The 26,548-nt window shown below is 43.3% G+C and overlaps 1 protein-coding gene across 5 annotated transcripts in view; it reads left to right on the top strand.

Moving 5' to 3' along the window:
- ttll5 (tubulin tyrosine ligase-like family, member 5) overlaps window positions 1-26,548 on the top strand; it is a 99,092-nt gene that overhangs the window by 60,704 nt on the left and 11,840 nt on the right. For 4 of the 5 annotated variants that reach the window (XM_055863152.1, XM_055863151.1, XM_055863153.1 and 1 more), the window contains 3 exons: window positions 3,560-3,758; window positions 9,284-9,504; window positions 13,320-13,405. In XM_055863152.1, coding sequence (XP_055719127.1) covers window positions 3,560-3,758; window positions 9,284-9,504; window positions 13,320-13,405 — 506 coding nt within the window. The remainder of the gene's footprint in view (window positions 1-3,559; window positions 3,759-9,283; window positions 9,505-13,319; window positions 13,406-26,548) is intronic. The other variant, XM_055863154.1, reaches the window with a different exon arrangement.

Below are 26,548 nucleotides of genomic sequence, written 5' to 3'. Positions count from 1 at the left end.
TCCCCTTAGGTAGGGGAGAGAGAAATTCCAACCTGGGATAAGGGGGCCATGTTAATGAGTTGACATCGACACCCTAGTAACAGCCCCCCCCCCCCCCCCCCCCCTCAGCAGGCAGTATGGACTAAAACTCTCTCCCCCCATTTCAGTCACACACATGAGAGATGGACTTATGCACTGCACTCACACTGGCACTTTGAACCCATCCACCAGTTCTCTGCTTCTCAACATTGTAGGCTCCAGTACTCTGTTTCATAGTTATCATATCAATGCCCCTCTAGATGGAGGACAAGGGGGAGAAAATACAGTAGCAGTGAAAAGTTTGGACACACTTACCCAGGGTTTTTTCTTTATTTTTACTATGTTCTACATTGTACAATAATAGTGAAGACATCAAAACTATGAAATAAGTATGGAATAATATGGAATCATGTACTTACCAAAAAAGTGTTCAACAAGTATTTTACCTATTTGGTAAAAGACCAAGTCCATATTATGGCAAGAACAGCTTAAATAAGCAAAGAGAAACGACCGTCCGTCATTACTTTAAGACGTGAAGGTTAGTCAATCTGGAAAATTTCAAGAACTTTGAAAGTTTCTTCAAGTGCAGTCACAAAAACCATCAAGCTCTTTAATGAAACTGGCTCGCATGAGGACCGCCACAGGAATGGAAGACCCAGAGTTACCTCTGCTGCGGAGGATAAGTTCATTACAGTTAACTGCACCTCAGAAATTGCAGCCCAAATAAATGCTTCACGGAGTTCAAGTAACAGACACATCCCAACATCAATTGTTCAGAGGAGACTGTGTGAATTAGGCCTTCGTGGTCGAATTGCTGCAAAGAAACCACTACTAAAGGAACACGAGCAATGGAAATTTTGTCTGAGTCTAAATTTTGAGATTTTTGGTTCCAACCGCCGTGTTTTTGTGAGACACAGAGTAGGTGAACGGATCGCATGTGTGGTTCCCACCGTGAAGCATGGAGGAGGAGGTATAATGGTGCGGGGGGTGCTTTGCTGGTGACACTGTAGGTGATTTATTTAGAATTCTAGGCACACTTAACCAGCATGGCTACCACAGCATTCTGCAGCGATACGCTATCCCATCTGGTTTGCGCTTAGTGGGACCATTTTTTTTTTAACTGGACAATGAGCCAACACACCCTCCAGGCTATGTAAGGGCTATTTGACCAAGGAGGATAGTGATGGAGTGCAGAATCAGATGACCTGGCCTCCACAAATTCCCAACCTCAACCCAGTTGATAGTTTGGGATGAGTTGGACTGCGGAGTGAAGGAAAAGCAGCCAACAAGTGCTAAGCATATGTGGGAACTCCTTTAAGACTGTTGGAAAAGCATTCCAGGTGAAGTTGGTTGAGAGAATGCCAAAAGTGTGCAAAGCTGTCATCAAGGGTGGCTAAAAATCTGAAATATATTTGAATTTGTTTAACACTTTTTGGGGGGTTACTACATGATTCCATATGTGTTATTTCATAGTTTTGATGTCTTCACTATTATTCTACCATGTAGAAAATAGTAAAAATAAAGAAAAACCCTTGAATGAGTAGGTGTGTCCAACGTTTTGACTGGTGCTGGAAATACCCCTGAACCCCTGAGCCTGATGTCCACATTGACCAGCTAGGCCAGGACGTGGAGTTATGGTGGGCTGAAGCAGCATGATGTCATTTCATAACGGCCTTTTTCCCACATTCGGCGCTGAGTTAGATTGATGCTGCACATGTGCTCAGCTCACACTGCTGTGTTATTGTAAGTCATATCAGCATATTACAGTACAGTGAGTTCAGCAGGGTTCATACTGACACCCACATGCTGCAGGCAGGCAGAGCAGGCCCCAGGCTGCTAAAACTGCACACATGTACTGTACTGTACTGTACCAGTGATAGGAAACTCAGATGTGCCAGTTTTTTTCCCCCTTTCCTATTTGTTATTTATTGTGCTGGAATTGAATGGCCAGGAACTGAGGCCCCTGATGTGGGACTCAGAGGATGTGTGATTTGGCCTCCCATGTAGCTCAAGTGGAGAGATCTTGCTAAAGACTAACTGAAGCATACTGTACTTGGAAAAGTTTTGGGGGAAAATACTTAAATAATAAAAAATGGAGGCGAAACCATCCATCAGGGTTTTGTCTTGTGGTCATTTGGACTCTGTTGTCTTAAAGGGTTCACAGACAGACCTTTGTTAGCAGAAGAGGGTGAAAAAAGTTTGCATGGCTCTGGGTCACACCAGTTGTTTTTGCAATATACATGCCATTACGTGAAATGAGCGGGCGGATAGCTCGTTCACATGACTATAAGATCCCTTGTGTCTTTGTTTGGCTACGCAGGACGGGAATATTTTTCATGTAGCCTGTGTGAGCGACATTGGATTATTTTCCCGCAGCGTGTATTGTTATTCAAGATTAATTGAATTCTAATTTTAGACCTTATCTCAGTTCTGTTCTAAAAATGTCTTGGTGAATTGTGTTATTTCAAGTCTGATAATATTTTATTTAACTTTTACTGTATACAAATGTTATTACAATGTTATCTATTTTTCTTATATATAAAAAAAATAAGCCTGTCATGCATGAACTAGCACTTGACTATTTCCCCCCCTTATTAGCTCTGACTTGACTGATAGCTAATTTAGTGAGGGAAAATGTACTTACTATGACTGATATGTAGCTAATTTATTGAGGGAAAATGTACTTACTATGACTGATATGTGGTTGTCCCACCTAGCTATTTTAAGATGAATGCACTAATTGTAAGTCACACTGGATAAGAGTGTCTGCTAAATGACTTAAATGTAAATGTATGGGAGGAATTTCCAGGAGCTCTTCTTCCTCAGGGGTTCTATTTCTTTATCTCTCTCTTTCGTTCTTTTCATTTTTTCTCTCAGCACCCTGCTCTTTGGAACATAGTTTTTTGGCTGAAGGGGTGCCTTCCTTTTCAGACTCTGCAGTGAACTTGTGCTGGAGGGGCGAGCCCTGACGCCCCCCATTGCTTTAGATGGGGCCAAAAAGGCTGAAAGGTTTAGTCCTAGTGAAAGATAATCCAGTTACAAATGTGTGGAGCCATTCAAAGGTTGGCTTTCCAGGTTGTGGCTTTGTGATGTGGATGGAACGTGATGCGCTGAGAGCCCTGAGGCGGGAGAGGTTTCAATGTTTTCTAGGTGCCCCATGTTTGCCACGGGTCGGCTCTCGGCTTTGCCTCTTTGATTGGTCAGTTTTGACAGGAGGGCATCTGGGTGCAGCGGCTGGGGTGCCGCACGCTGTCTTGTCCCCTTGTTGTTCACAGTCTTACTACTCAACATGTGGAGGGAAATAGGCCAGTTAATGAGCTAACACTACATTTCAGTCTTGGTTGCATAGTCAGGTGACTGATGATGAGATGGTAGGCCTAAATACTTACATGGCTCACCACTGCTGTTATTTCTGTTCCACTGCTGTCTGAGCCTAACCTTTTGCATCAGTAAATACTAGATGCTCAGTTCTTAATTTATCAAGCATACAGTACACGTTAACTTTGGAACTATTTTGATCTCATTTATTTTGCTCCCATAGCCCCAGGGCGTTGAGAGATGAGGAGGGTCTTTGGGATGGGGAGACCCAGAGTGCCTACAACCTGGTGAGAGGCGTCAGCCCCCAGCACCGCTACCAGCCCATCCCAGGCAGCTACCAGCTCCAGTTCGCCATCCAGCAGCTGCAGCAGCAGAAGTTCCAGTCCCGCCAACTGCTTGACCAGAGCCGCACCCGTCACCAGGTCAGTGAGCTGCAGACCACAATACCACGGACCGAACGGTAGGGTAAATGTGGTTGTGGAGTTTAGAGAAAAAGATCACTGCTATGTAGTTCTGGTTGCCTTGGAACTATTCAGCCCAACGAAATGAGAACCATGTCTTCCTGTAAACCACAGGCTGAATGTGGAGAACCTCATGTTCAGGTAGACCCAGACTAGAAACCCTGCTAGACTGTATATACAGTGTGGTGGGAGTGTATTAGAAACGCTCCTTCTCTCACTGGGCTGAAAGTTGCACACAATCCAATCCTTGGAACCAGTGTTCAGCTTTGTGTCAAAACCATTTTACAGACTTTTTGTGATTTTCTCTGATTGGGGTTCAGAGAAACACTAGAAGTTGCAATTCTCCCTTTCCATCCCTTGATGTTTCCCTCTTACTCAAATAAAGCATAGATGTAAACACTTAGTAGGGTATTTTGAGTGCTATTGAATTATAAATCAGGAAAACCCTCATCTCTTTTTGTCTGGGCAATATCAACTGCTTGTTTTTGTTAAGCAATGGGGATACTCTCCAAAAGCTCCCCCATCACCCGTAGAGGAAAGCCTTGATGTTAGGGCTTGCAAACTTATTCTGGGAATTTCTCCTCCAACCGCTGAACAAAATGGTGTCCAGTGGGAACATCCTCACAGGGAGCTCGTTTCTTGAAAGCAAACATGAATTCTCACACCAAGCGAACTCTTTGTTCTACTGAGTCTACTGCTGGCTGTGCTTATATTGGAAGGTAAGTAATCAAGGCTGGCTGCCCACAAGGGCTCCGGCGTGGCAATGCCACTGATTCTACACTGAATAAAAAGCCTAATCCCATCATTCACAGCTCATATCAGATTCTACATATATTTTGTTCCCATTACAATGCTGAAACTGATTTCTGAGGCATAACTTTTCTAAACCGTTATAGTTACAAAACCTTTTAGTCATGCTTGACTGGTCGTGACATATGCGATTTCTGCCATTGCTGAATGAGATTAAACTGAATGCCTTGGGTTACTTGACACTATATCATTTTGAAACTGGAAAAAAACCCTGCATTGGTTCTTGGTTTGCTTTGAAAGGAGATCTGAACAGGAAATCTGTGTTTATTCTTCTTGCAGCATTTGTTGTAGAGTCGTTCTATGAATGGAGGCTGGGGAGAGACTAGAGGTATATTTTCTGGGTGATTTAAATATTGACTGGCTTTCATCAAGCTGCCCACTCTAGAAAAAGCTTCAAACTGTAACCAGTGCCTGCAACCTGGTTCAGGTTATCAGTCAGCCCTGCCAGGGTAGTTACAACCAGCACAGGGATGAAATCATCAACATGTATTGATCACATCTTTACTAATGCTGTAGACATTTGCTTGAAAGCAGTATCCAGACCCATCGACTGTAGTGATCACAATATCGTAGCCATATCTAGGAAAACCAAAGTTCCAAAGGCTGGGCCTAATATAATGTATAAGAGGTCATACAATGAGTTTTGTAGTGATTCCTATGTTGTTGATGTAAAGAATATTGCACTTGACACATTTATGAAATTGCTTATTCCAGTTATTAATAAGCATGCACCCATTAAGAAAATTACTGTAAAAACGGTTACATCCCAGTGGCTTGATGAGGAATTGAACAATTGTATGGTTGAGAGGGATGAGGCAAAAGCAATGGCAAATAAATGACATGAAGAATGATAGTAGAATAAAAAACATGAGGTGGCGCACACCCAGAAAAATGTATGTGTGGAGGTGCTGACTAACGGCGAATAAACTATTAAAATAGAGTAGTGTGCGACTCTCTTTATTTTGATAGTATAAAGAATGATAGTAAAAAGCTTTGGAGCACCTTAAATTACATTTTGAGAAAAAAGGCAAACACAGCTCCATCATTCATTGAATCAGATGGCTCATTCATCACAAAACCAACTGATATTGCCAACTACTTTAAAAAAAAGAGATATTGGCAAGATTAGCAAACTTAGGCATGACATGCCAGCAACAAACGCTGACACTACACATCCAAGTATATCTGACCAAATTATGAAAGAAAGGCATTGTCATTTTGAATTCCGTAAAGTGAGTGTGGAAGAGGTGAAAAAATTGTCTATCAACAATGACAAGCCACCTGGGTCTGACAACTCGAATGGAAAATTACTGAGGATAATAGCGGACGATATTGACACTCCTATTTGCCATATTTAAAATTTAAGCCTACTAGAAAGTGTTTGCCCCCAGGCTTGGAGTGAAGCAAAAGTCATTCCGCTACCTAAGAATAGTAAAGCCCCCTTGGTCGGCTATTTGAGCCAGTAAATCAGCCTGTTACTAACCTTTTTTAGTAAACTTTTGGAAAAAATTGTGTTTGACCAGATACAATGCTATTTTACAGTAAACCAATTGACAACAGACTGTCAGTACGCTTATAGGGAAGGACATTCAACAAATGATTGAGGGCTGTTTTGTTAGACTTCAGTGCAGCTTTTGACATTATCGATCATAGTCTGCTGCTGGAAAAACTTGTGTTATGGCTTTACACCCCCTGCTATAATGTGGATAAAGAGTTACCTGTCTAACAGAACACAGAGGGTGTTCTTTAATGGAAACCTATCCAACATAATCCAGGTAGAATCAGGAATTCCCCAGGACAGGTGTCTAGGCCCCTTACTTTTTTCAATCTTTACTAATGACATGCCACTGGCTTTAAGTGTCTATGTATGCTGGCTCAACACTATACATGTCAGCTACTACAGCGACTGAAATGACTGCAACACTTAACAAAGAGCTGCAACTACTTTCAGAGTGGGTGGCAAGGAATAAGTTGATCCTAAATATTTCTAAAACTAAAAGCATTGTATTTGGGACAAATCACGCACTAAACCCTTAACCTCAACTAAATCTTCCAATAAATAATGTGGAAATTGAGCAAGTTGAGGTGACTAAACTGCTTGGAGTAACCCTGGATTGTAAACTGTCATGGTCAAAACATATTGATACAACAGTAGCTAAGATGGGGAGAAGTCTGTCCATAATAAAGCAGTGATCTACCTTAACAGCACTATCAACAAGGCAGGTTCTACAGGCCCTAGTTTTGTTGCATCTGGACTACTGTTCAGTCATGTGGTCAGGTGCCACAAAGAGAGACTGCAATTGGCTCAGAACAGTGCAGCACGGCTGGCCCTTGGATGCACACAGAGAGCTAATATTAATATGCTGTCAATCTCTCGTGGCTCAAAGTGGAGGTGAGATTGACTTCTTCACTACTTGTATTTATGAGAGGTATTGACATGTTGAATGCACCGAGCTGTCTGTTTGAACTACTGGCACACCCATGCATACCCCACAAGACATGCCACCAGAGGTCTCTTCACAGTCCCCAAGTTCAGAACAGACTATGGGAGGCACACTGTACTACATGGAGCCATGACTACATGGAACTATATTCCACATCAAGTAACTCTATTCCACGTGCAAGCTGTAAAATTAGATTAGAAAAAACAGATAAAAATACACCTTATGGAACAGCGGGGTCTGTGAAGCAACACAAACATAGGCACAGACAGATGCAAACACACACACACACGTTAACATACGCACTATACACACGTACACATGCATTTTGTACTGTAGATATGTGGTAGTGGTGGAGTAAGGCCAAGAGGGCACACAGTGTGTTGTGAAATCTGTGCTGTGAATGTATTGTAATGTTTTTAAAATTGTATAAACTGTCTTAATTTTGCTGGACCCCAGGAAGAGTAGCTGCTGCCTTGGCAGGAACTAATGGTGATCCATAATAAATACAAATACACCTTTCGGGGTGGGATGATGGGAGGCGCAGTTTCTTTTCTTTTTTTTCTTTGAGTAATGCAGTTGCTCTCACATCATCCTTTTTACGTCTAGGTTGAGTCTAATTAATGCAATTGAGGGGATGTTTTTCTTGGCCCGGACTGGCTGGGTTACGCAAGACTCTCTTTGAAAGTGATCCCCCTAGCTCCTGTCCACTCCCCTCCCATCACCAGCTCGCTGATTGAGCACAGTTCACTAGTTCACCAAGCCACAACCACTCTCAGCCAGCCACTCACAGCATCCATCCATCCACGATTACCAGGTAGGGTTGAGCAGGGACCATCTCTCCCCCTGATTGCGAAATTGCAGGAAATGGTTTGCAGCATTAGTTGGTGTGTGTGTAATCATATGCTATAAAGGGCACAGTGTTAAGAGAGCAAGAGAGCCAACCTGTTGTTCTCCCCTTAACAAACAGCCCTTTTTACTGAGCTCATGGGAGGGCTGTGACTGTATGCCTTGAGTCACCACCCAATCAGGGAACCGTCCCTTAAATATCCTCTCCCTCTGCTCTGCCCCTCAGTCTCTCTTGCCAGCTTGACTTGAATGGGAGTATACTAACAGACACCCTGCAATTCTGTAGCGTTTCCATGTGTTCCATGGCCTTAAGGCTCATTCACTTTGGCTCAGAGTAGAATTGCCCAGTAAACCCTCCTTCCAAGACTGTGTCCTTCCATTGGTCAGAGAATTAGTCAATGCCTTGACCCTTCTCTGTAATGACACGTGAAAAACCATTGCGGGTTTTGGTCTTATTGAAATAAGCGCTCTCCACATTCCAACACTCACCTCCCCTGCCTTGTGGCAGAATTTATTGAAGTATTTGGCTTAACTGAATATAAAACTATGTCCAGGGGAGCATAGGTGTGTGTGTGTGTGTGTGTGAGAAAGAGAGAGCGCTGTTCCGGTGCTCTACTCTATGTTCCAGTTACTGGGTGCAGACTGCGCGGCTCCTCCACAGGCTTGGCCTGGGTCCACCTGGCAGCCAAATAAAGGTGCCCTCCCTGGCCCTGCTCAACTGCTCCACAACCACAGACCCTCCAACCTGGAAATTCAGCTTCTCATTTATCAACACAGAAATTATATCAAAATATTCTCTGTCACGCTGCCGGCCCTTTGAAATCATGCGCTGGGAAGCTGGAAAACCATTAGCTTGTTAGATAGATATATAAAGTGGCAGAGAAAATAGCATAGACATGAGATCTGGAAAGAATGTCTGTGAAGCATTCCCCAGCAACACAGGCAACCGGTGAACGGTAGTTCTTAAATATTATGTCAGGATGAACATGTTGTTTACCAGGTTTCTAGAAGTCATTAAAGAGATCTTGTCTAAACAAGTATGAAATGTGAAGAATTTGTGTTGCACTGCTTCTAACCTCAAAATATGTAGAGCATGTTTTGATAAAGGATAGCACTTTTTTCAAAGCTAATTGATGTATTTGTCTTTTAGATCGATGACGTTTGACCTTAGATGACCCGAAAGGCAGAACTTTCTTTTGCTGAAATCAAAGTCTGATCTTTTTTATGGTTGTACTGAGCACATTTACAATTTGATAGCCTTTCCCATCCCTGATTTAGGTAGGGGATTAGGTACATAATGCCTTATTGTATAAATCCTCTTACGTGTAATGTCATAACTAACTTGATTGTGAATCTGAAGCTAAATGTGTGGTTTTTGCTCCTTAGGCCATGTTGGCTGCTAAGGCCATGATGCCACCCTATCCTGTGACGGCTCCTTGGCCCCAGGCTCCCACCGGCCCATCCTCCTCCAGTCCACCAGTGACCCACCCAGGCCGCCAGAACCACAGCCACGCCTGCGCAGGCCCAGGACACATCCTCAACCCCAAACCACCCAGCAGTGCCAGGGAGGGCCTGGTCAGGAAGACAGCCACCCAACGCCTCAACAAGTAAGACCTGGAGCTAGAGCTACCTCTGGGATGCTGCTGTTCATTAGTCTCTTACTAGAAAGTTTATTATTACCACTGTAATGTGGAAGCGTTGACTGGACCATGACATGAATATGCAGTATATGTAATGGCAAGCTAGTGGGTCTAGAGGACTATGGCTGTGCTGGAGGGGTGAACCAGGGTCCAACAGCAGCAGAGAGTTCAAACAGAACTGAGAGTTAGACTAGCCTACATGAAGCGTGGAGCGAACAGTACCAGTCCCTTGGCTTCAGGCTGTATCTGCCTGTTCAGTAAACAACCTCATCACAGGCCTGATTTCTGCCTGCTCAGTAAACACAATGCGGTTCAACTGCAGGGCCCTATTTATGAGCGCTGTTTAAACCCTGTTTTGTTTGGAGATTAACAGAAGAAGAGAGGAGGAAAAATGGAGAAAGAAAGAAAAGTTGGGGAGAGTGCAAACGGAGCGAAGCCTGAAACTGCCATCACTTTCCCACGCTGCAGTATGACTTTATTACCCAACATCTGGCTAAATTACACAGCAATGGCAAAACTCAGTGATACGGTTGCTTGTTTGTTTAAAGCACATGGCTTTGATGGAGGGCTCCTCTCCCCCAGCGTGAGGCGCAGTGGTCCCAGCTCTGTCATTCTCCTCTCCTCAACCTCCACCCCCTCTGGCCATGTGTGCTTCTCTAGTATTACATCAGAGAGATTTATATGGACCTGGCCATTTTAATTTGTTGTGTTTTTTGCTAAGTAGGGATATTTATAGAACTGTATGGTAAAGCCATTGCTCTACCCATCTGCTCCTACTGTATCTGTCTGTGTGTGCGCATGTCACTTGTCTTTCTGTCTGTATCAGAGGGTCCGTGTTGGTGCCTTTCATCAGGGGTACAAGGATTTGGCTAATGACACAAAGCCTTAGTGGCCGCCTCAGCAGATAGCAGCTTTGATGTGGCGGCTGAGGCCAGCCAGGGAGCAGGAGAGGCCAGAGCCCAGAGGGATGTGGTTGTGTTATGTTGCTGATGTGTGAGGCGCGCTCTCCTGGACAAGTGACACGGTCAGAGGGGAGGGAAGGTAGTGAATAGTTAAGGGCAGGGTAGGGCAGGGTTGGGCAAGGTCGGTTAGGGCAGGGTAGGTGCAATGTTTGCTCCTCTCTGTCTGTCTTCCTGGCAGTTACTGTGTTTACCCTCTGCATGCAGAATTCCAGAACCTCCTCACACTCTCCACTGTCCTGCATTTTTGTGGTCGGCCTGTGTGACAGGGGAGAGTGTGGGAAAAACGGAAGCTTCTAGACCAAAAATGCACTGATGGAAAAAGGAAGAAAAGAAAGAGAGGGAAATAAAGAATGACGGATAGAAAGAAAACCTCTGTCTGAAAGAGATGAGATGATTGTTCACAGAAAATGGATAATAAGTTGTTTCCCTTTATGTTAAACTCATTTCAAGGGCAACGCAATACCTCGTTCACCCCAACATGAAATCAGTGTACTGTAGGTATTAGAAATGTTCAAGGTTATTTCATCTTCAAAACACACCCTCCCAACTGCTGAACTCAAAAACACATTACATTTGATACTTATCTCAAAATGTTGCCCCTGCTGCCTGTTTTCCTACAGGACAATACATCATTGATCTCACAGAGAGTTAGTCTTTGTTATTGAATCTAGGATTTGAATGACATGCAGTTTTGGGTTTGTTGGAGAACGGAAAGTGAGTAATAAGGATCAAGATTAGCAGTTGTGTTTGGGAGTCAAATAAAGAGGGGAGTGGATTTATATGTTGGAGCAGCCAAACTGTCTCCTCTCTCTCTCGCCGAGGGCTGGGATGTAGAAAGAAGAGCCAATTCACTGGACCCACCACCAAGCTGCCCTGTCAGCCAATCAGAGCGGAACATCATGAGGAAATGCCAAGTCTGTTCAGCCACTGATTGGACAGACTTGTCAGTACATTTGTCAGAATTAGTTTCTGTCTCATTATATGTTAATTGATGAGAGAGATGACCGAAAGAATGTGAATGAACCACAATGAAGCTTAGTTTCGCAACAATGACTGCTTCTGAGATATCCTAAGATGAAACCAAAGCATCAAGGCTTGTCTATGGCTATGGACAACGTCAATCAAATTCTAAACTTCACCCATACTTTGCTTTTCTGCATAACCAAATTGCTACTGTAGCTGTGGCATACAGTAGGGCAGGACCCTATAGTGTCGATTGGCCTAACATGGTTGCAAACTGGGAATGACTTCAGTTACAAATTTGAAAGCAATTTGTAACACAAATAAATGATTGTGTTTGGTGTTTGTGAGGCTTGGCGGGTTTTGCAGCTCTAGCTACGGAAACCCAGGCTGTCATGTGGCATTCTTAATAGGGTGACAATTACAGCAGAACCATTACTGTCAGACTGGCTGCTGCCTTCGCTGCCTATTAGTCAGCTGTAGGAACGACTTGATACTATAAACACATCACGCTGCCAAAACTCTGTTTATAAATGAACACTAATTCCCCCCCGGTTAGACGTCCAGATAACATAAAGAAACGCTCGCTTCCACCATACACAAAGAAACACAAAGAAACAACCATGTTCCTATATTTCATAGTCTATCTGGGAAAATCCACTCAAGCCCCTCTGAAAGAAAAAGCTTCTTACAAGGCTTTACATTTATTTCCTAAACGTCTAACTGTGGGTGCATAGTCCATGCAGAGATACGTGTTCAATATATTAAGCCCTTCCATACGGCAGTGTTTGCCGGTCTACACCTTATGACGTGGAGAAGTGAGAGACTGTTGACAAAGTGATATGAAGAACCCAGAGGGCAAGCTTTCTCCAAATATTAAAGGGTTGCTTCCTGTATAGTTATGCCGCACTTTAACTGAGCCAGTCCTATTTGTGGTTGTGTAATGGTGTGAAGGAACAACTGTGCAGCCCCTACAAGGAAGCAGTGTGTGCCCTCATTACCTTCTTAATGCTGCTTTGTCAAGCCACTGTTATGGTGCGAGAGGTTAATACCAACTAAGCTTTATTTATTGTTCCCCAAAAAATGCTTAGCACATTTAATGTATAGAGTTACAGGCTTGTTGGCTCCTGCTTTACGTCCTTCTTCCACCCATAATGATTTAGTCTGAGAAGCTGTATATACACATTGTCCCTGTGTAGTCTGTTTCTGTGAGAGCCAGTGTTGTGTGTTCTATTAAGAGGCAGTGCCCTATACACGTTGGTAGTACTTGCTGGAAAGAATTGGTCACCCATTTCATGAAACATTATGAAACAGTATCAGTCACAATGGGACCTGTTCTCATGACTTTTCTATTTTAAAAACACACAGGTAATTCCACAAATGACCCAGCTGGCACCACAACCGTATCAGCTAACCCTACAACGTACGAGTTCTTTTGTAGCGTCAGTGTTGAGGAAAACGTCATCCAGGACAGCTACCATGGTAGAGGAATGTGTCCTAGCACTCAGTAAATACTTAACCTCTTGGAGTGTCAAGAGACCCCCACCAGACCATATGGACAGCACATAGCAAACCACCACGCTTTACATTTTTCCTGCCTGGTGATGTCACAGTACACACACAATGTATCCATAGTCGTAATAGGAGCCAGTAATCCCTATGCCACTACTGTAACTCTGTAAGAGAATTGGCTTTTACAATGCTCTTACAATTAGAGTGAAGGGCACTACAATATATCAGTGGAACCCTCCACAACAATGAATGTGGAACAGCATTGGTTTGTTTTTGCCCTATCTCTGGATCTCTCTGGGTAATGTACTGTATAGGAGTCGATCACTCTCATCTTGTCTCTGCCCACAGACAGACCTCATCAGAACGCCCAGCCAATGGAGCTCTGACGTCCAACTCGCAGCATGTGGTCTACGAGGCCGTGTGTGGGAAAGCAGGTGGGTCTGACAGTCCACACACACGCTCCCCTCCCTGTCTGTCGCTTGCCCACTGGTGCTGTAGTCCTTGGGCAGATGGTATGCCCTCTCCATGCCAGTGTCAGTGATCACAGCCAGGCATAGTGACCATTCTTCCATCAAGGACTGATCAACACCATTTTGATATTTTTGTCCTGTTTGGCCTGACTGCTTCAGACCGGATCTGCAAGCAATGACAAGAGTATAGCTATTGCAAGGCTCTTCTCATTGTGCACAAATCCAGGCCTGATGGGTCTGTTTCAAAAGATTTAGGGGGCATCTGACTGTGTAAATACATAATTAAGTTTCCACTACAATGGTGATCTGCTGTTTGATCAGATAGGCTCCATGTATCTAACTATAGAGGTCAGATGACTGCTAGAGGATGAGAGTGATTGCCATCTCTCTTTTGTAATGGGATCTAGTGGTGGGATATAGATACAGTTTGGGCATTCCCAGCTGTTGGCTGTGCTTCCCATCCTAATTGCTGCCCAGCCACCTAAATCCCTGGCCAGTTGTGCCCCAGAAATCACATATGACTGAGCAGGTCTTTCATAAGAAACGGAGTATGTGCATTTTGGTCTCATTGTGGTATTGCATTTTGTTATTTTGCTGTTATATTAACATTATTCAATTTAGATTGATGTCTGCAAATTGTACAGTTTGTTACTTATACCATTGAGTATGTGCGCGTCTACCGCCTTCTCATCCTGCAGTTGCACAACTCTTTCCACCCTGGAGCCTGAGAAAGGGACTGGTGGAACTGTTGAGTTTATTGCAGTAACAGTGATATTAAGCAGTTTTAGCGGATGCACATCTGTTTGTCTGATCAGGGCCTTTTTCCATAGTCCTTCTATACGTTAGCATTAGTGTATCACACCATTCATCATGTGAGCGTCACACTTGAGCCGACCAAGAGAAACCCAGATCAGCCTGCATCTGTCCAAACGGAGCTGGAAAAAGACAGCAGCTATGCACCAACCCAAAAATGTGTGCCACCAGAACATTTCTTTTTCCCCCGATTTTCTCTCTTCAAAGTATGAAGGTTGGCGTAGGTTAACAAACATCTTATAAAGTCATCAATAACTGTAACTGGATCCGTGGGGAGCAGCTCCTGAATTTCATGAATGCATTTTTTTCCATAATTTAGGGCACCAGGTTGGGGGAGATGCCTGGTGACTCCAATACAACGCGAAGCAGTTAGCTTGGGAGAGAAAGAACAAAAAAAAGTCCGTACCAAACCTTTTAACAAGCCAGCCCTGGACCAGGTTTAGCCATGCATTGAGAATGGAGTGGTCCTGAAGCCAGCGCTGGTATCGCTGGTGTTATGCCCTTTGTTTTTCGAGTGGACATAGCTTTGTGGGGCTTAGGAACGCTGCCTGCCCAGTGTCCTTTTGTAGTGAGGTGACTGGCCTCCTCTGATCCACTCTGACAGGGAGTTAGAATGGGTCCGAACAGACAGCATTCTCTCTGATCAGCTGTCAGCCAATATTAATCACACACTTGCTCTCACTCTTTCCTCTTTCTCTCTCTCGCTCACTTTCTCCTCCCTCTTTCTCTCTCTCTTGCACTCACTCACTCAACCCCACTCTCTCTCGTTCTTTCTCCTCAAATGAGGACCTATCAAAGCTTATGAAAATATTTATACCTATTGGTCCCAAATGGTCTTTCTCTCTTGAAGTGGGTGGTGCTACACAGAAGGCAGCTGAGGAGAGATTTATTGTATTCTGTTTGAGAAGGAAATTAATGCTGCACTTGTGTCGTTTTAGTAGGAGACCGGTACAGAGTAATAGTTCTGCCATTTTGCTTTTGCTTTGCTAGCCTGGTTTTTCCAGTTTTGCTTTGCTGACGCTTTGCAGTTGAAGACAATTCTAAGTGAACCAAGTAAAGACTCATCACTCTCATTCTTCTTTTGTCCAATTCAGAAAAATCCTGGTTTCTCACAGGTATCTAGTGTTCTTTATCAGTATGTCTCTGTTTGGTGGCTTTGTTTCATTAGTGTTTGTTTATGATTTTGATTTCTGCATTACTGTTGGGGATAAAGGAAGGGGAATTTTGGCCTTTCTCTCTTTCTTTTGCTGAGCTAGAAAAAGCTGCTTCCAGCGGTCATGTCATCGGATTGGAAGTCTGGGAGATGTTTTCGTTTTCCAGCTCCATCAGGCCCCACGGTGTAAAAGAGCACCAAAATAAACAGTCTGCCGAGAGGGAATGAAAGGGAATACTGTTTGGAAGCACAAATACAGCAGCTCGACCTGCTCTTGGAATTCCTTTTCTACTGGATGCCTGGCGCTGGGCCAGGCGATATGCAAGGGGTGAGGGGACAGCAGGAAAAGGGCTGCTGCCCAGTGGCTGCCTGGACGGCTCCACTCATACCTGCATTGGCCATGAAAGTAACACAGCCATACCATGACATTTTGCCAGCGGATTCCTCTCTTTCTCTCCATTGGTTTTGCACGTTCCTCCGAAACGTTTTAAAGTTCAGGAAATATTTCTACATCCCTCATCTGATATTATTTTCAGAATTGTCCTTAGACTAATTCTTCTCCCTATAACAATTCAAACATCTAGCAAACTGGCGACCCAGGGACCCCGCCCAGGCAAACTGCCGACCCAGGGATCCCAATCATATGTTACCAAAAAAAAAAAGTATTGTTTTATCATCAGATGAATGGCAAGTAGAAGTAATCAACATTTTAAAATGAATAGATTTGGTGGACAGTTTCATTCTTTTGACCTCCCCACAGTTCATTGGAAGAGGAAGTGTAAACTCTAACATACAGTGCCTTCAGAAAGTATTCATACCACCTGACTTATTCCACATTTTATTGTTACAGCCTGAAAAAAAAATATATATATATATCACCCATCTATACAATACCCCATAATGACAAAGTGAAAACGTGTTTTTAGAAATGTTTGCAAAGTTATTGAAAATTAAATACCCTAGTCATTACTTTGTAGAAGCACCTTTGGCGGCAATTATAGGTTTGAGCCATTTTGGGTATGTCTTTATCAACTTTGCACATCTGGATTTGTTTTTTTTTTCTCCAATTTATTTCTTGCAGATTTTCTCACTCTGTGTTAAGTTAGATGGCGAGCGGTAGTGAACAGCAATCTTCAAGTCTTTCCACAGATTTTCAATGGGATTCAATCCTGGGCTTTAGCTGGGTGTTGCCTTTGGCTGTATGCTTGGGGTTATTGTCCTGTTGGAATGTAAATCTTCACCCCAGTCTAATGTCGTTTGCAATCTGAAGCAGGTTCTCATCAAGGATTTGCCTGTATTTTGCTCCATTCATTGTTCCCTCTATCGTTACCAGTCTCCCAGTCTCTGCTGCTAAAAAACATCCCCATAGCATGATGCTGCCACAATGCTTAGATGACTGGTTTTCTCCAGACATATCGCTTTGCATTCATGCCAAAGAGTAAAATGTTTGTCTCATCAGACCGCAGAATCTTTTCCCTTATGAGCGCCGTCTTTCACATGACTTTTTGCAAACCCCAAGCATGCTGTCATGTGCCTTTTTCTCAGTAGTGGCTTTCGTCTGGCCACTCTCCCATAAAGCCCATATTGGTCAAGTGCTGTAGAGACTGTTGTCTTTCTGGCAGGTTCTCCCATCTCAGCCAAGGAACTCTGTAGTTCTGAGTGGTCGTTGGGTTCTTGGTCACCTCTCTGACCAAGGTCCTTCTTGCTCAGATGTCCAACTCTAGGCAGAATCTGGGTAGTTTCATTTCCAAGAGCACCACTGTAGAAATTGTTTTATACCCTTCCCAAGACACAGTATATGCCTCATCACAATTCAACCTCGGTAATCTACGGACAGTTCCTTGGACTTCATGGTACTATTTCTGGTCTGACATGCACTGTCAACAGTGGGACCTTATAGACAGGTATGTTTCTTTCTAAATCATGTCCAAACAATTGAATTAGCCATAGGTGGACTCCATCTATTTGTAGTAACATCTCAATAATGATCAAAGGAAATTGGATGCACCTGAGCTCAAGAGTGTCATAGCAAAGAGGTGTGAATACTTTCAGTGCCTTCAGAATGCTCGCTTCGAGGCAAATAACACTGAAACATGCATGAGTGCACCAGCTGTTCTGGAAGACTGTGTGATCACGCTCTCCGCAGCCGATGTGAGTAAGACCTTTAAACAGGTCAACATTCACAAGGCCGCAGGGCCAGACGGATTACCAAGACATGTACTGTGAGCATGCGCTGACCAACTGGCAAGTGTCTTCACTGACATTTTCGATCTCTCCCTGTCCGAGTCTGTAATACCACCATGTTTTAAGCAGACCACCATAGTGCCTGTGCCCAAGAACACTAAGGTAACCTGCCTAAATGACAACCGACCCGTATCACTCACGTCTGTAGCCATGAAGTGCTTTGAAACGCTGGTCATGGCTCACATAAACACCATTATCCCATTATCCCAGAAACCCTAGACCCACTCCAATTTGCATACCGCCCCAACAGATCCACAGATGATGCAATCTCTATTGCACTCCATACTGCCCTTTCCCACATGGACAAAAGGAACACCTATGTGAGAATGCTATTCATTGACTACAGCTCAGCATTCAACACCATAATGCCCTCAAAGCTCATCACTAAGCTAAGGACCCTGGGACTAAACACTTCCCTCTGCAACTGGATCTTGGACTTCCTGACGGGCCACCCCCAGGTGGTAAGGGTAGGTAACAACACATCCGCCACGCTGATCCTCAAAACAGGGGCCCCTCAGAGGTGTGTGCTCAGTCCCCTCCTGTACTCCCTGTTCACTCATGACTGCACGGACAGGCACGACTCGACCACCATCATTAAGTTTGACGATGATACAACAGTGGTAGGCCTGATCACCGACAACGACGAGACAGCCTATAAGGAGGAAGTCAGAGACCTGGCCTTGTGGTGCCAGGACAACAACCTCTCAACATGATCAAGACAAAGGAGATGATTGTGGACTACAGGAAAAAGTGGTGTCAGGCGGTGTCAGAAGAAGACCCTAGTCCCCTAGAAGACCCCACCCTAGTCATTGACTATTCTCTGCTGCCGCACGGCAAGCGGTACCGGAGCGCCAAGTCTAGGTCCAAGAGGCTTCTAAACAGCTTCTACCTCCACAAGGAACAAGGAAGAGCTTGGTTTTGTTTGGAAAGTTTGTTGTTTAAAAGTATATTGGAATGTTCTTAGTTGCTACCTAGCTTCTTATGTTGGATCCGCGACGCAGTTGGCATCAGTTGCTGGGACTGCGTGTATCTTTCCAGTGATCCTGCCGACCAAGGACAGGTCTGAGGAGCTATTTGGCGTCGCAGCTAGCCTAGCTGCTAGCTAGCTGGACATCAAGCTAGCGAGTTGTTCTTGAATGCAGCCAGCGACGCGGTTAGCCATTGTGGCTGGGACCACGGATTGTCCCGGGTTTGTGGCTGTCTAGATCCCTGCTGTTTGTGGTTTTCAATTTTCCCCGTGACCTTCCCTGTCTGGAACTGCGAGGAGTAACAGCCTAACATACTACCAACATACTAGCTACCATGACAAAGACCAAAGCCGGCGGGAGTACCGTTGAGGACCATGCCAGGGGTGTCTATCACACGTGAAGGATCTTTTAAATTAACAAAAAGAAACCTATAAGCAGTTGTTACAACAACAAGAAAATAATTAAAGGGTTTTGTCCAAATACTCGTGGATTCTACTAATAAAATAATGGACGACCTCCAGGTCCAGGACCTGAAGAACAGTTTGCAGTTCTCCCAGGGTCAGCTCAACGAGTTGGAACAGGAGAACAGCAAGATGAAAGCAATCTGGAAGTCATCTTGAGGGACAATCAAGTCGAAACAACATGGTTGTGGACGGAATTCTAGAATCTCCACATGAGACTTGGATGGAGTCTGAGGACAAAGTGAGGGAAATGATCTCTGAGAAATTGAAGATGTACCACAGGAAGATTGAGGTGGAGCGCGCCCACAGGACTGGAAAACCCACCACTGGCCCAGGTGACAGGCCCAGGCCGATAGTGGTCAAGTTCCTCAGGTTCAAGGTCAAGGTAGCTGTTCTTGAAAGAGCCAAAAACTTGAGAGGAACGTGTATGTTCTTCAACGAGGACTATCCTGAAGCTGTGCACCAGAAAAGGAAAGGACTGATCCCAGCCATGAAAGCTGCCAGAGCGCGTGGGGACATTGCGTACATCCGCTACGACAGGCTCATTGTCCTCCCTCCCAGAAGCCTGGAAGGGATGAGAGAGCCAAGCCTATGGGTTCGTAGCCTCAACCCCGCAGAACACACACACACACACACACCAATTGATTAATGGTCTGCTGAATGTATATTTTTTTCTCTTGCTTTGTCTGCTCTTTTTAATATTATGTCTCTCTGATAAGCTACCCAGGAAAGGGCTGAAAATAGCCCATATTATTATATGTAGTCTTAGGAATATGGTTCATGAAATCAATAACTTGCTAACATCAGAGCATTCATATATTAGCCATTTCTGAGACTCACTTAGATAATTAATTTGATGATACATCAGTAGCAATACAAGGATATAACATTTATAGAAGAGACAGAAATGCTTATGGGGGAGGAGTTGCTGTATATATTCAGAGACATCCCTGTAATGCTTAGAGAAGATCTTATGTCAAGTGTTATTGAAGTGTTGTGGTTGCAGGTTCACTTGGCACATCTATACCTTTTCTTTTGGGGTGTTTCTATAGGCCACCAAGTGCTAACAGTCAGTATCTAAATAATATGTGTGAAATGCTTGATAGTGTATGTCATGTAAACAGAGGTCTACTTTCTTGGGGACCTGAATATTGACTGGTTTTCATCAAGCTGTCTGCTCAAGAGGAAGCTTCTTACTGTAACCAGTGCCTGTAATCTGGTTCAGGTTATTAATCAACCTACCAGGGTGTTTACAAACAATACAGGAACAAGATCATTCACATATATCGATTACATCTTTAGTAATGCTGTAGAACTTTGTTCTAAAGCTATATCCGTATCCATTGGATGCAGTGAACACAATATAGTGGCTATATCCAGGAAATCCAAAGTTCCAACAGCTGGGCCTAAAATAGTGTATAAAAGATCATACAAAATATTTTGCTGTGACTCTTATGTGGATGATGTTAAAAATATTTGTTGGTCTGATGTGATTAACGAGGAGCATCCAGACGCTGCGCTTGATACATTTATTGAAGTTGCTTCTTCCAATTATTGATAAATCTACACCGGTTAAGAAACTGACTGTTAGAACTGTTAAAGCTCTACTCCATCTTTCATTGAATCAGATGGCTTATTCATCATCATTTTATCTTTCCAAATATTTTTATGATTATTTCATTGGCAAACTTAGGCAGGAAATGCCCACGACAAACAGTAAGCAATTATGTTCATGCATGAAAAAACAAATCATGAAAGAAAAGCAGTGCATTTTTGTAAAGTTAGTGTGGAAGAGGTGGATTTTATTTTGTTAACGATCAATAATGACAAACCTCCTGGCATTGACAACTTAGACGGAAAGCTACTAAGGCGTGGCTATAGTCAGCCACCATCCTATCTGTCATATTTTTTATCTGAGCCTAGAGGAAAGTCTTTGTCCTCAGGCCTTTGAGGGAAGCCAAAGTAATTCCGCTACCCAAGAGTGGTAACGCGGCCTTTACTGGTTCTATCAGCAGACCTATAAGCTTGCTGCCAGATCTTAGCAAACTGTTGGGGGAAAAATGATGTTTGACCAAATACATTGCTATTTCTCTGTAAACAAATTAACAACAGACTTCCAGCCTGTTTATAGAGAAGGGCACTCAACCTGTACTGCACTGACACAAATGACTGATGATTGGTTGAAAGAAATTGATAATAAGAAGATTGTGGGAGCTGTACTGTTAGATTTCAGTGCAGCCTTTGATATTATTGACCATAACCTGTTGTTGAAAAAATGCTTTTCAACCTCTGCCATATCGTGGATTCAGAGCTATCTATCTAATAGAACTCAAATGGTTTTCTTTAATGGAAGCGTCTCTAATGTCAAACATGTAAAGTGTGGTGTACCGCAGGGCACCTCTCTAGGTCCTCTACTCTTTTCTATTTTCACCAATGACCTGCCACTGGCATTAACAAAGCATGTGTGTCCATGTATGCTGATGATTCAACCATATACGCATCAGCAACCACAGCTAATTAAGTCACTGAAACCCTTAACAAAGAGTTGCAGTCTGTTTTGGAATGGATGGCCAGTAATAAACTGGTCCTGAACATCTCTAAAACTAAGAGCATTGTATTTGGTACAAATCATTCCTTAAGTGCTCGACCTCAGCTGAATCTGATAATGAATGGTGTGGCGGTTGAACAAGTTGAGGAGACTAAATTACTTGGCGTTACCTTAGATTGTAAACTGTCATGGTCAAAACATATAGATTCAATGGTTGCAAAGATGGGGAGAGGTCTAGCCGTAATAAAGAGATGTTCTGCTTTGTTGACACCACATTCCTAAAAGCAAGTTCTGCAGGCTCTAGTTTAGTCTAATCTTGATTATTGTGTGGTCCAGTTTTGCAAGGAAAGATCTAGTTAAGCGGCAGCAGGCCCAGAACAGAGCGGCACGTTTAGCTCTTAATTGTAATCGGAAGGCTGATATAAATACTATGCATGCCAGTCTCTCTTGGCTAAGAGTTGAGGAGAGACTGACTGCATCACTTCTTCTTTTTATAAGATACATTGTGTTAAATCCCAAATTGTTTGCATAGTCAACTTAAATAATATAACTCAAATAAATAAAATTTGATTTGATTTGGCTTACACACAGTCCTGACACACACACTTATCCCACCATACATGCCACCAGGGGTCTTTTCCTAGTCCCCAAATCTAGAACAAATTCAAGGAAATGTATTATATAGAGCCCTTATTGCATGGAACTTCCTTCTATCTCATATTGCTCAAATAAACAGCAAACCCGGTTTCAAAAAACAGATAAAGCAACACCTCGTGTCACAACGCCTCTCCCCTATTTGACCTAGATAGTTTGTGTGTATGCATTGATATGTAGGCTACGTGTGCCTTTTTAAAAATGTATGTAGTTATGTCCTTGAGCTGTTCTTGTCTAATAATGTTCTGTATTATGTCTCATGTTTTGTGTGGACCCCAGGAAGGGTAGCTGCTGCTTTTGGGATCCTAATAAAATAAAATACCAAGCCATAAAATACCAAGCCATAAAACTCCTGAACACCTAATCAAATGGCTACCCAGGCTATTTGCATTGCCCCCCACCCCTATTTTACGCCGCTGCTACTCCGTTATTAACTATGCATAGTCACTTTAATAACTCTACCGACATGTACATATTCCCTCAATTACCTCGACCATGCGGGGCCCCCGCACATTGACTCTGTACCGGTACCCCCTGTATATAGATTCGCTATTGTTATTTTACTGCTGCTCTGTAACTACTTGTAACTTATTTCTTATTCATATGTTTTATACTGCATTGTTGGTTAGGGGCTTGTAATTAAGCATTGGTTGTATTCGGCGCATGTGACTAATAACATTTGATTTGAGTTTCCCTTCTTTGCGAGGCATTGGAAATCATAATAAACACTATTATTGCACACAGTGAGTCCATACAACTTATTTTGTGACTTGTTAAGGAAATGTATACTCCTGAACTTATTTAGGCTTGCCATAACAAAGGGGTTGAATACTTATTTACTTATTTCATATTTTTCATTTGTAAACATTTCTAAAGACATAATTCCACTTTGACATAAAGGGGTATTGTGTGTATGCCAGTGACACACAATCTAAATGTAATCCATGTTAAATTCAGGCTGTAACACAACAAAATGTGGAAAAGGTCAAGGGGTGTGAATACTTTCTGAAGGCAGTATATACACTGCATTCAGGAAAGTATTCAGACCCATTTGACTTTTGACACATTTTGTTACGTTACTCTAAAATTGAGGATTTTTATTTATTTAATATATCTACACACAATACCCCATAATGACAAAGCAAATTTGCAATTCTTTGCAAATTAAACAAACACCTTATTTACATAAGTATAAAAACCCTTTGCTATTAGACTCAATTGAGCTCAGGTGCATCCTGTTTCCATTGATCATCCTTGATGTTTCTACAACTTGGAGTCCACCTGTGGTAAATTCAAATGATTGGACATGATTTGGAAAGGCCCACACCCGTCTGTATAAAATCCCACAGTTGACAGTGCATTTCAGAGCTAAAACCAAGCCATGAGGCCGATGGAATTGTACCTAGAGCGCTGAGACAGGATTGTGTCGAGGCACAGAACTTGTGAAGGGTACCAAAACATTTTTGCAGCATTGAAGGTCCCCAAGAACACAGTGGCCTCCATCATTCCACCAATCAGGCCTTTATGGTAGACTGGCCAGACGGAAACCACTCTTTAGTAAAAGGCACATGACAACCCACTTGGAGTTTTTCAAAAGGCACCTTAAGGACTCTCAGACCATGAGAAACAAGATTCTCTGGTCTGATGAAATTAAGATGGGTACTCTTTGGCCTGAATGCTAAGCGTCACATCTGGACGAAACTTAGCACCATTCCTACGGTGAAGCATGGTGGTGGCAGCATCATGCTGTGGGGATGTTTTTCAGCAGCAGGGACTGGGAGACTGGTCACAATCAAGGGAAAGATGAACGGAGCAAAGTACAGTGAGATCCTTGATGAAAACCTGCTCCAGAGCATTCAGGATCTCAGACTGTGGCGACGGTTCACCTTCCACAGGACAACGACCATAAACACACAGCCTAGACAACTCAGGAGTGGCTTCGGGACAAGTCTCAATGTCCTTGAGTGGCTCAGCCAGAGCCCGGACTTGAACCCGATCTAACATCTCGGGAGAGACCTGAAAATAGCTGTGCAGCGACGCTCCCCATCCGACCTGACAAAGCTTGAGAGGATCTGCAGAGAAGAATGGGATAATCAGACAGAACAACTAGCCTACATCAGAAACCATTAGTGTTTTTTTAAAGATGGATCCCTAAATACAGGTGTGCCAAGTTTGTAGCATCATACACAATAAGACTCAAGGCTGTAATCGCTGCCAAAGGTGCTTTAACAAAGTACTGAGTAAAGGGGTCTGAATACTTATGTAAATGTTGTATTTCAGTTATGTTATATATAGTTGAAGTCGGAGGTTTACTTACTCCTTAGCCAAATACATTTCAACTCAGTTTTTCACAATTCCTGACATTTAATCCTAGTAAAAATTCCCTGTTTTAGGTCAGTTAGGATCACCACTTTATTTTAAGAATGTGAATTGTCAGAATAATGGTAGAGAGAACAACTTATTTCAGCTTTCATTTCTTTCATCACATTCCCAGTGGGTCAGAAGTTTACATACACTCAATTAGTATTTGGTAGCATTGCCTTTAAATTGTTTAACTTGGGTTAAATGTTTTGGGTAGCCTTCCACAAGCTTCCCACAATAAGTTGGGTGAATTTTGGCCCATTCCTCCTGACAGAGCTGGTGTAACTCAGTCAGGTTTGTAGGCCCCCTTGCTCACACACACTTTTTCAGTTCTGCCCACAAATTTTATATAGGCTTGAGGTCAGGGCTTTGTGATGGCCACTCCAATACCTTGACTTTGTTGTCCTTAAGCCATTTTGCCACAACTTTGGAAGTATGCTTGGAGTCATTGTCCATTTGGAAGACCCATTTGCGACCAAGCTTCAACTTCCTGACTGATGTCTTGAGATGTTGCTTCAAAATATCCACATAATTTTCCTGCCTCATGCTGCCATCTATTTTGTGAAGTGCACCAGTCCCTCCTGTAGCAAAGCACCCCCACAACATGATGCTGCCACCCCCTTGCTTCACGGTTGGGATGGTGTTCTTTGGCTTGCAAGCCTCCCCCTTTTTCCTCCAAACATAATGATGATCATTATGCAGTGGCTTCTTCCTTGCTGAGCGGCCTTTCAGGTTATGTCGATTATAAGACTCGTTTTACTTGGACATAAATACTTTTGTACCAGTTTTCTCCAGCATCTTCACAAAGTCCTTTGCTGTTGTTCTGGGATTGATTTGCACTTTTCGCACCAAATACGTTTATCTCTAGGAGACAGAACACGTCTCCTTCCTGAGCGGTATGACGGCTGCGTGGTCCCATGGTGTTTATACTTGCGTACTATTGCTCAGAAAGATGAACGTGGTACATTCAGGCATTTGGAAATTGCTCCCAAGGATGAACCAGACTTGTGGAGGTCTACAATAAACCCTGTAATTAGCTCCAATGACTGGTTAATTTTCTCCATATTAAAGTGATAGTTTGAGATTTTGGCAATGAAGCCAGTTGGATGAACCGTAACAGCTAGCGTACAAACTGTTCCTGTAGACTTCCAGTTTTATTTATTTTTTCACCCGGTAAGTTGACTGGGAACACATTCTCATTTACAGCAACAACCTGGGGAATAGATACAGGGGAGAGGATGAATGAGCCAATTGGAAGCTGGGTATGATTAAGTGATGATGGTATGAGGGTCAGATTGGAAATTTAGCCAGGATACCAGGGTTAGCACCCCTACTCTTACAATAAGTACCATGGGAACTTTAGTGACCAGAGTCAGGACACCCGTTTAACATCCCATCCGAAAGACCCTGCACAGGGCAATGACCCCAATCCCTGCCCTGGGGCATTGGGATATTTTTTTAGACCAGAGGAAAGAGTGCCTCCTACTGGCACTCCAACATCACTTCCAGCAGTATCTGGTCTCCCATCCAGGACCAACCCTGCTTAACTTCAGAGGCAAGCCAGCAGTGGGATGCAGGGTTGTATGCTGCTGGCAGTCATTACGATAACGCTAGTTAGCGTATGCACGTGAAACTACCTCTGACTTCCTTCATACTGGACGCAGGGACATTAAAAGTATATCCATGATGGTATTCTGTTGCAGCTAGCGATATTCATAAAATTCTTATTTTTCACATTAAAAAATCCCAAATAATTTTCTTCCCCAAAAGGTAATAATACAAAAAATTGCAGACCCATTGGAGTACCTCCGCAGACCCCCCGTTTGAAAACCCCTGATCTTGCATAATTTTGCAAGTTTGGCTCAACTCCTCACACAATGTGTATTTGGCATTGACTCTAAATGC

This window comes from Salvelinus fontinalis, chromosome 15 (genome assembly GCF_029448725.1).
Source record: "Salvelinus fontinalis isolate EN_2023a chromosome 15, ASM2944872v1, whole genome shotgun sequence".
NCBI lineage: Eukaryota > Metazoa > Chordata > Actinopteri > Salmoniformes > Salmonidae > Salvelinus > Salvelinus fontinalis.
The sequence above is the reverse complement of the archived record's forward strand: the minus strand, read 5'-3'. Positions and strand labels throughout refer to the sequence as shown.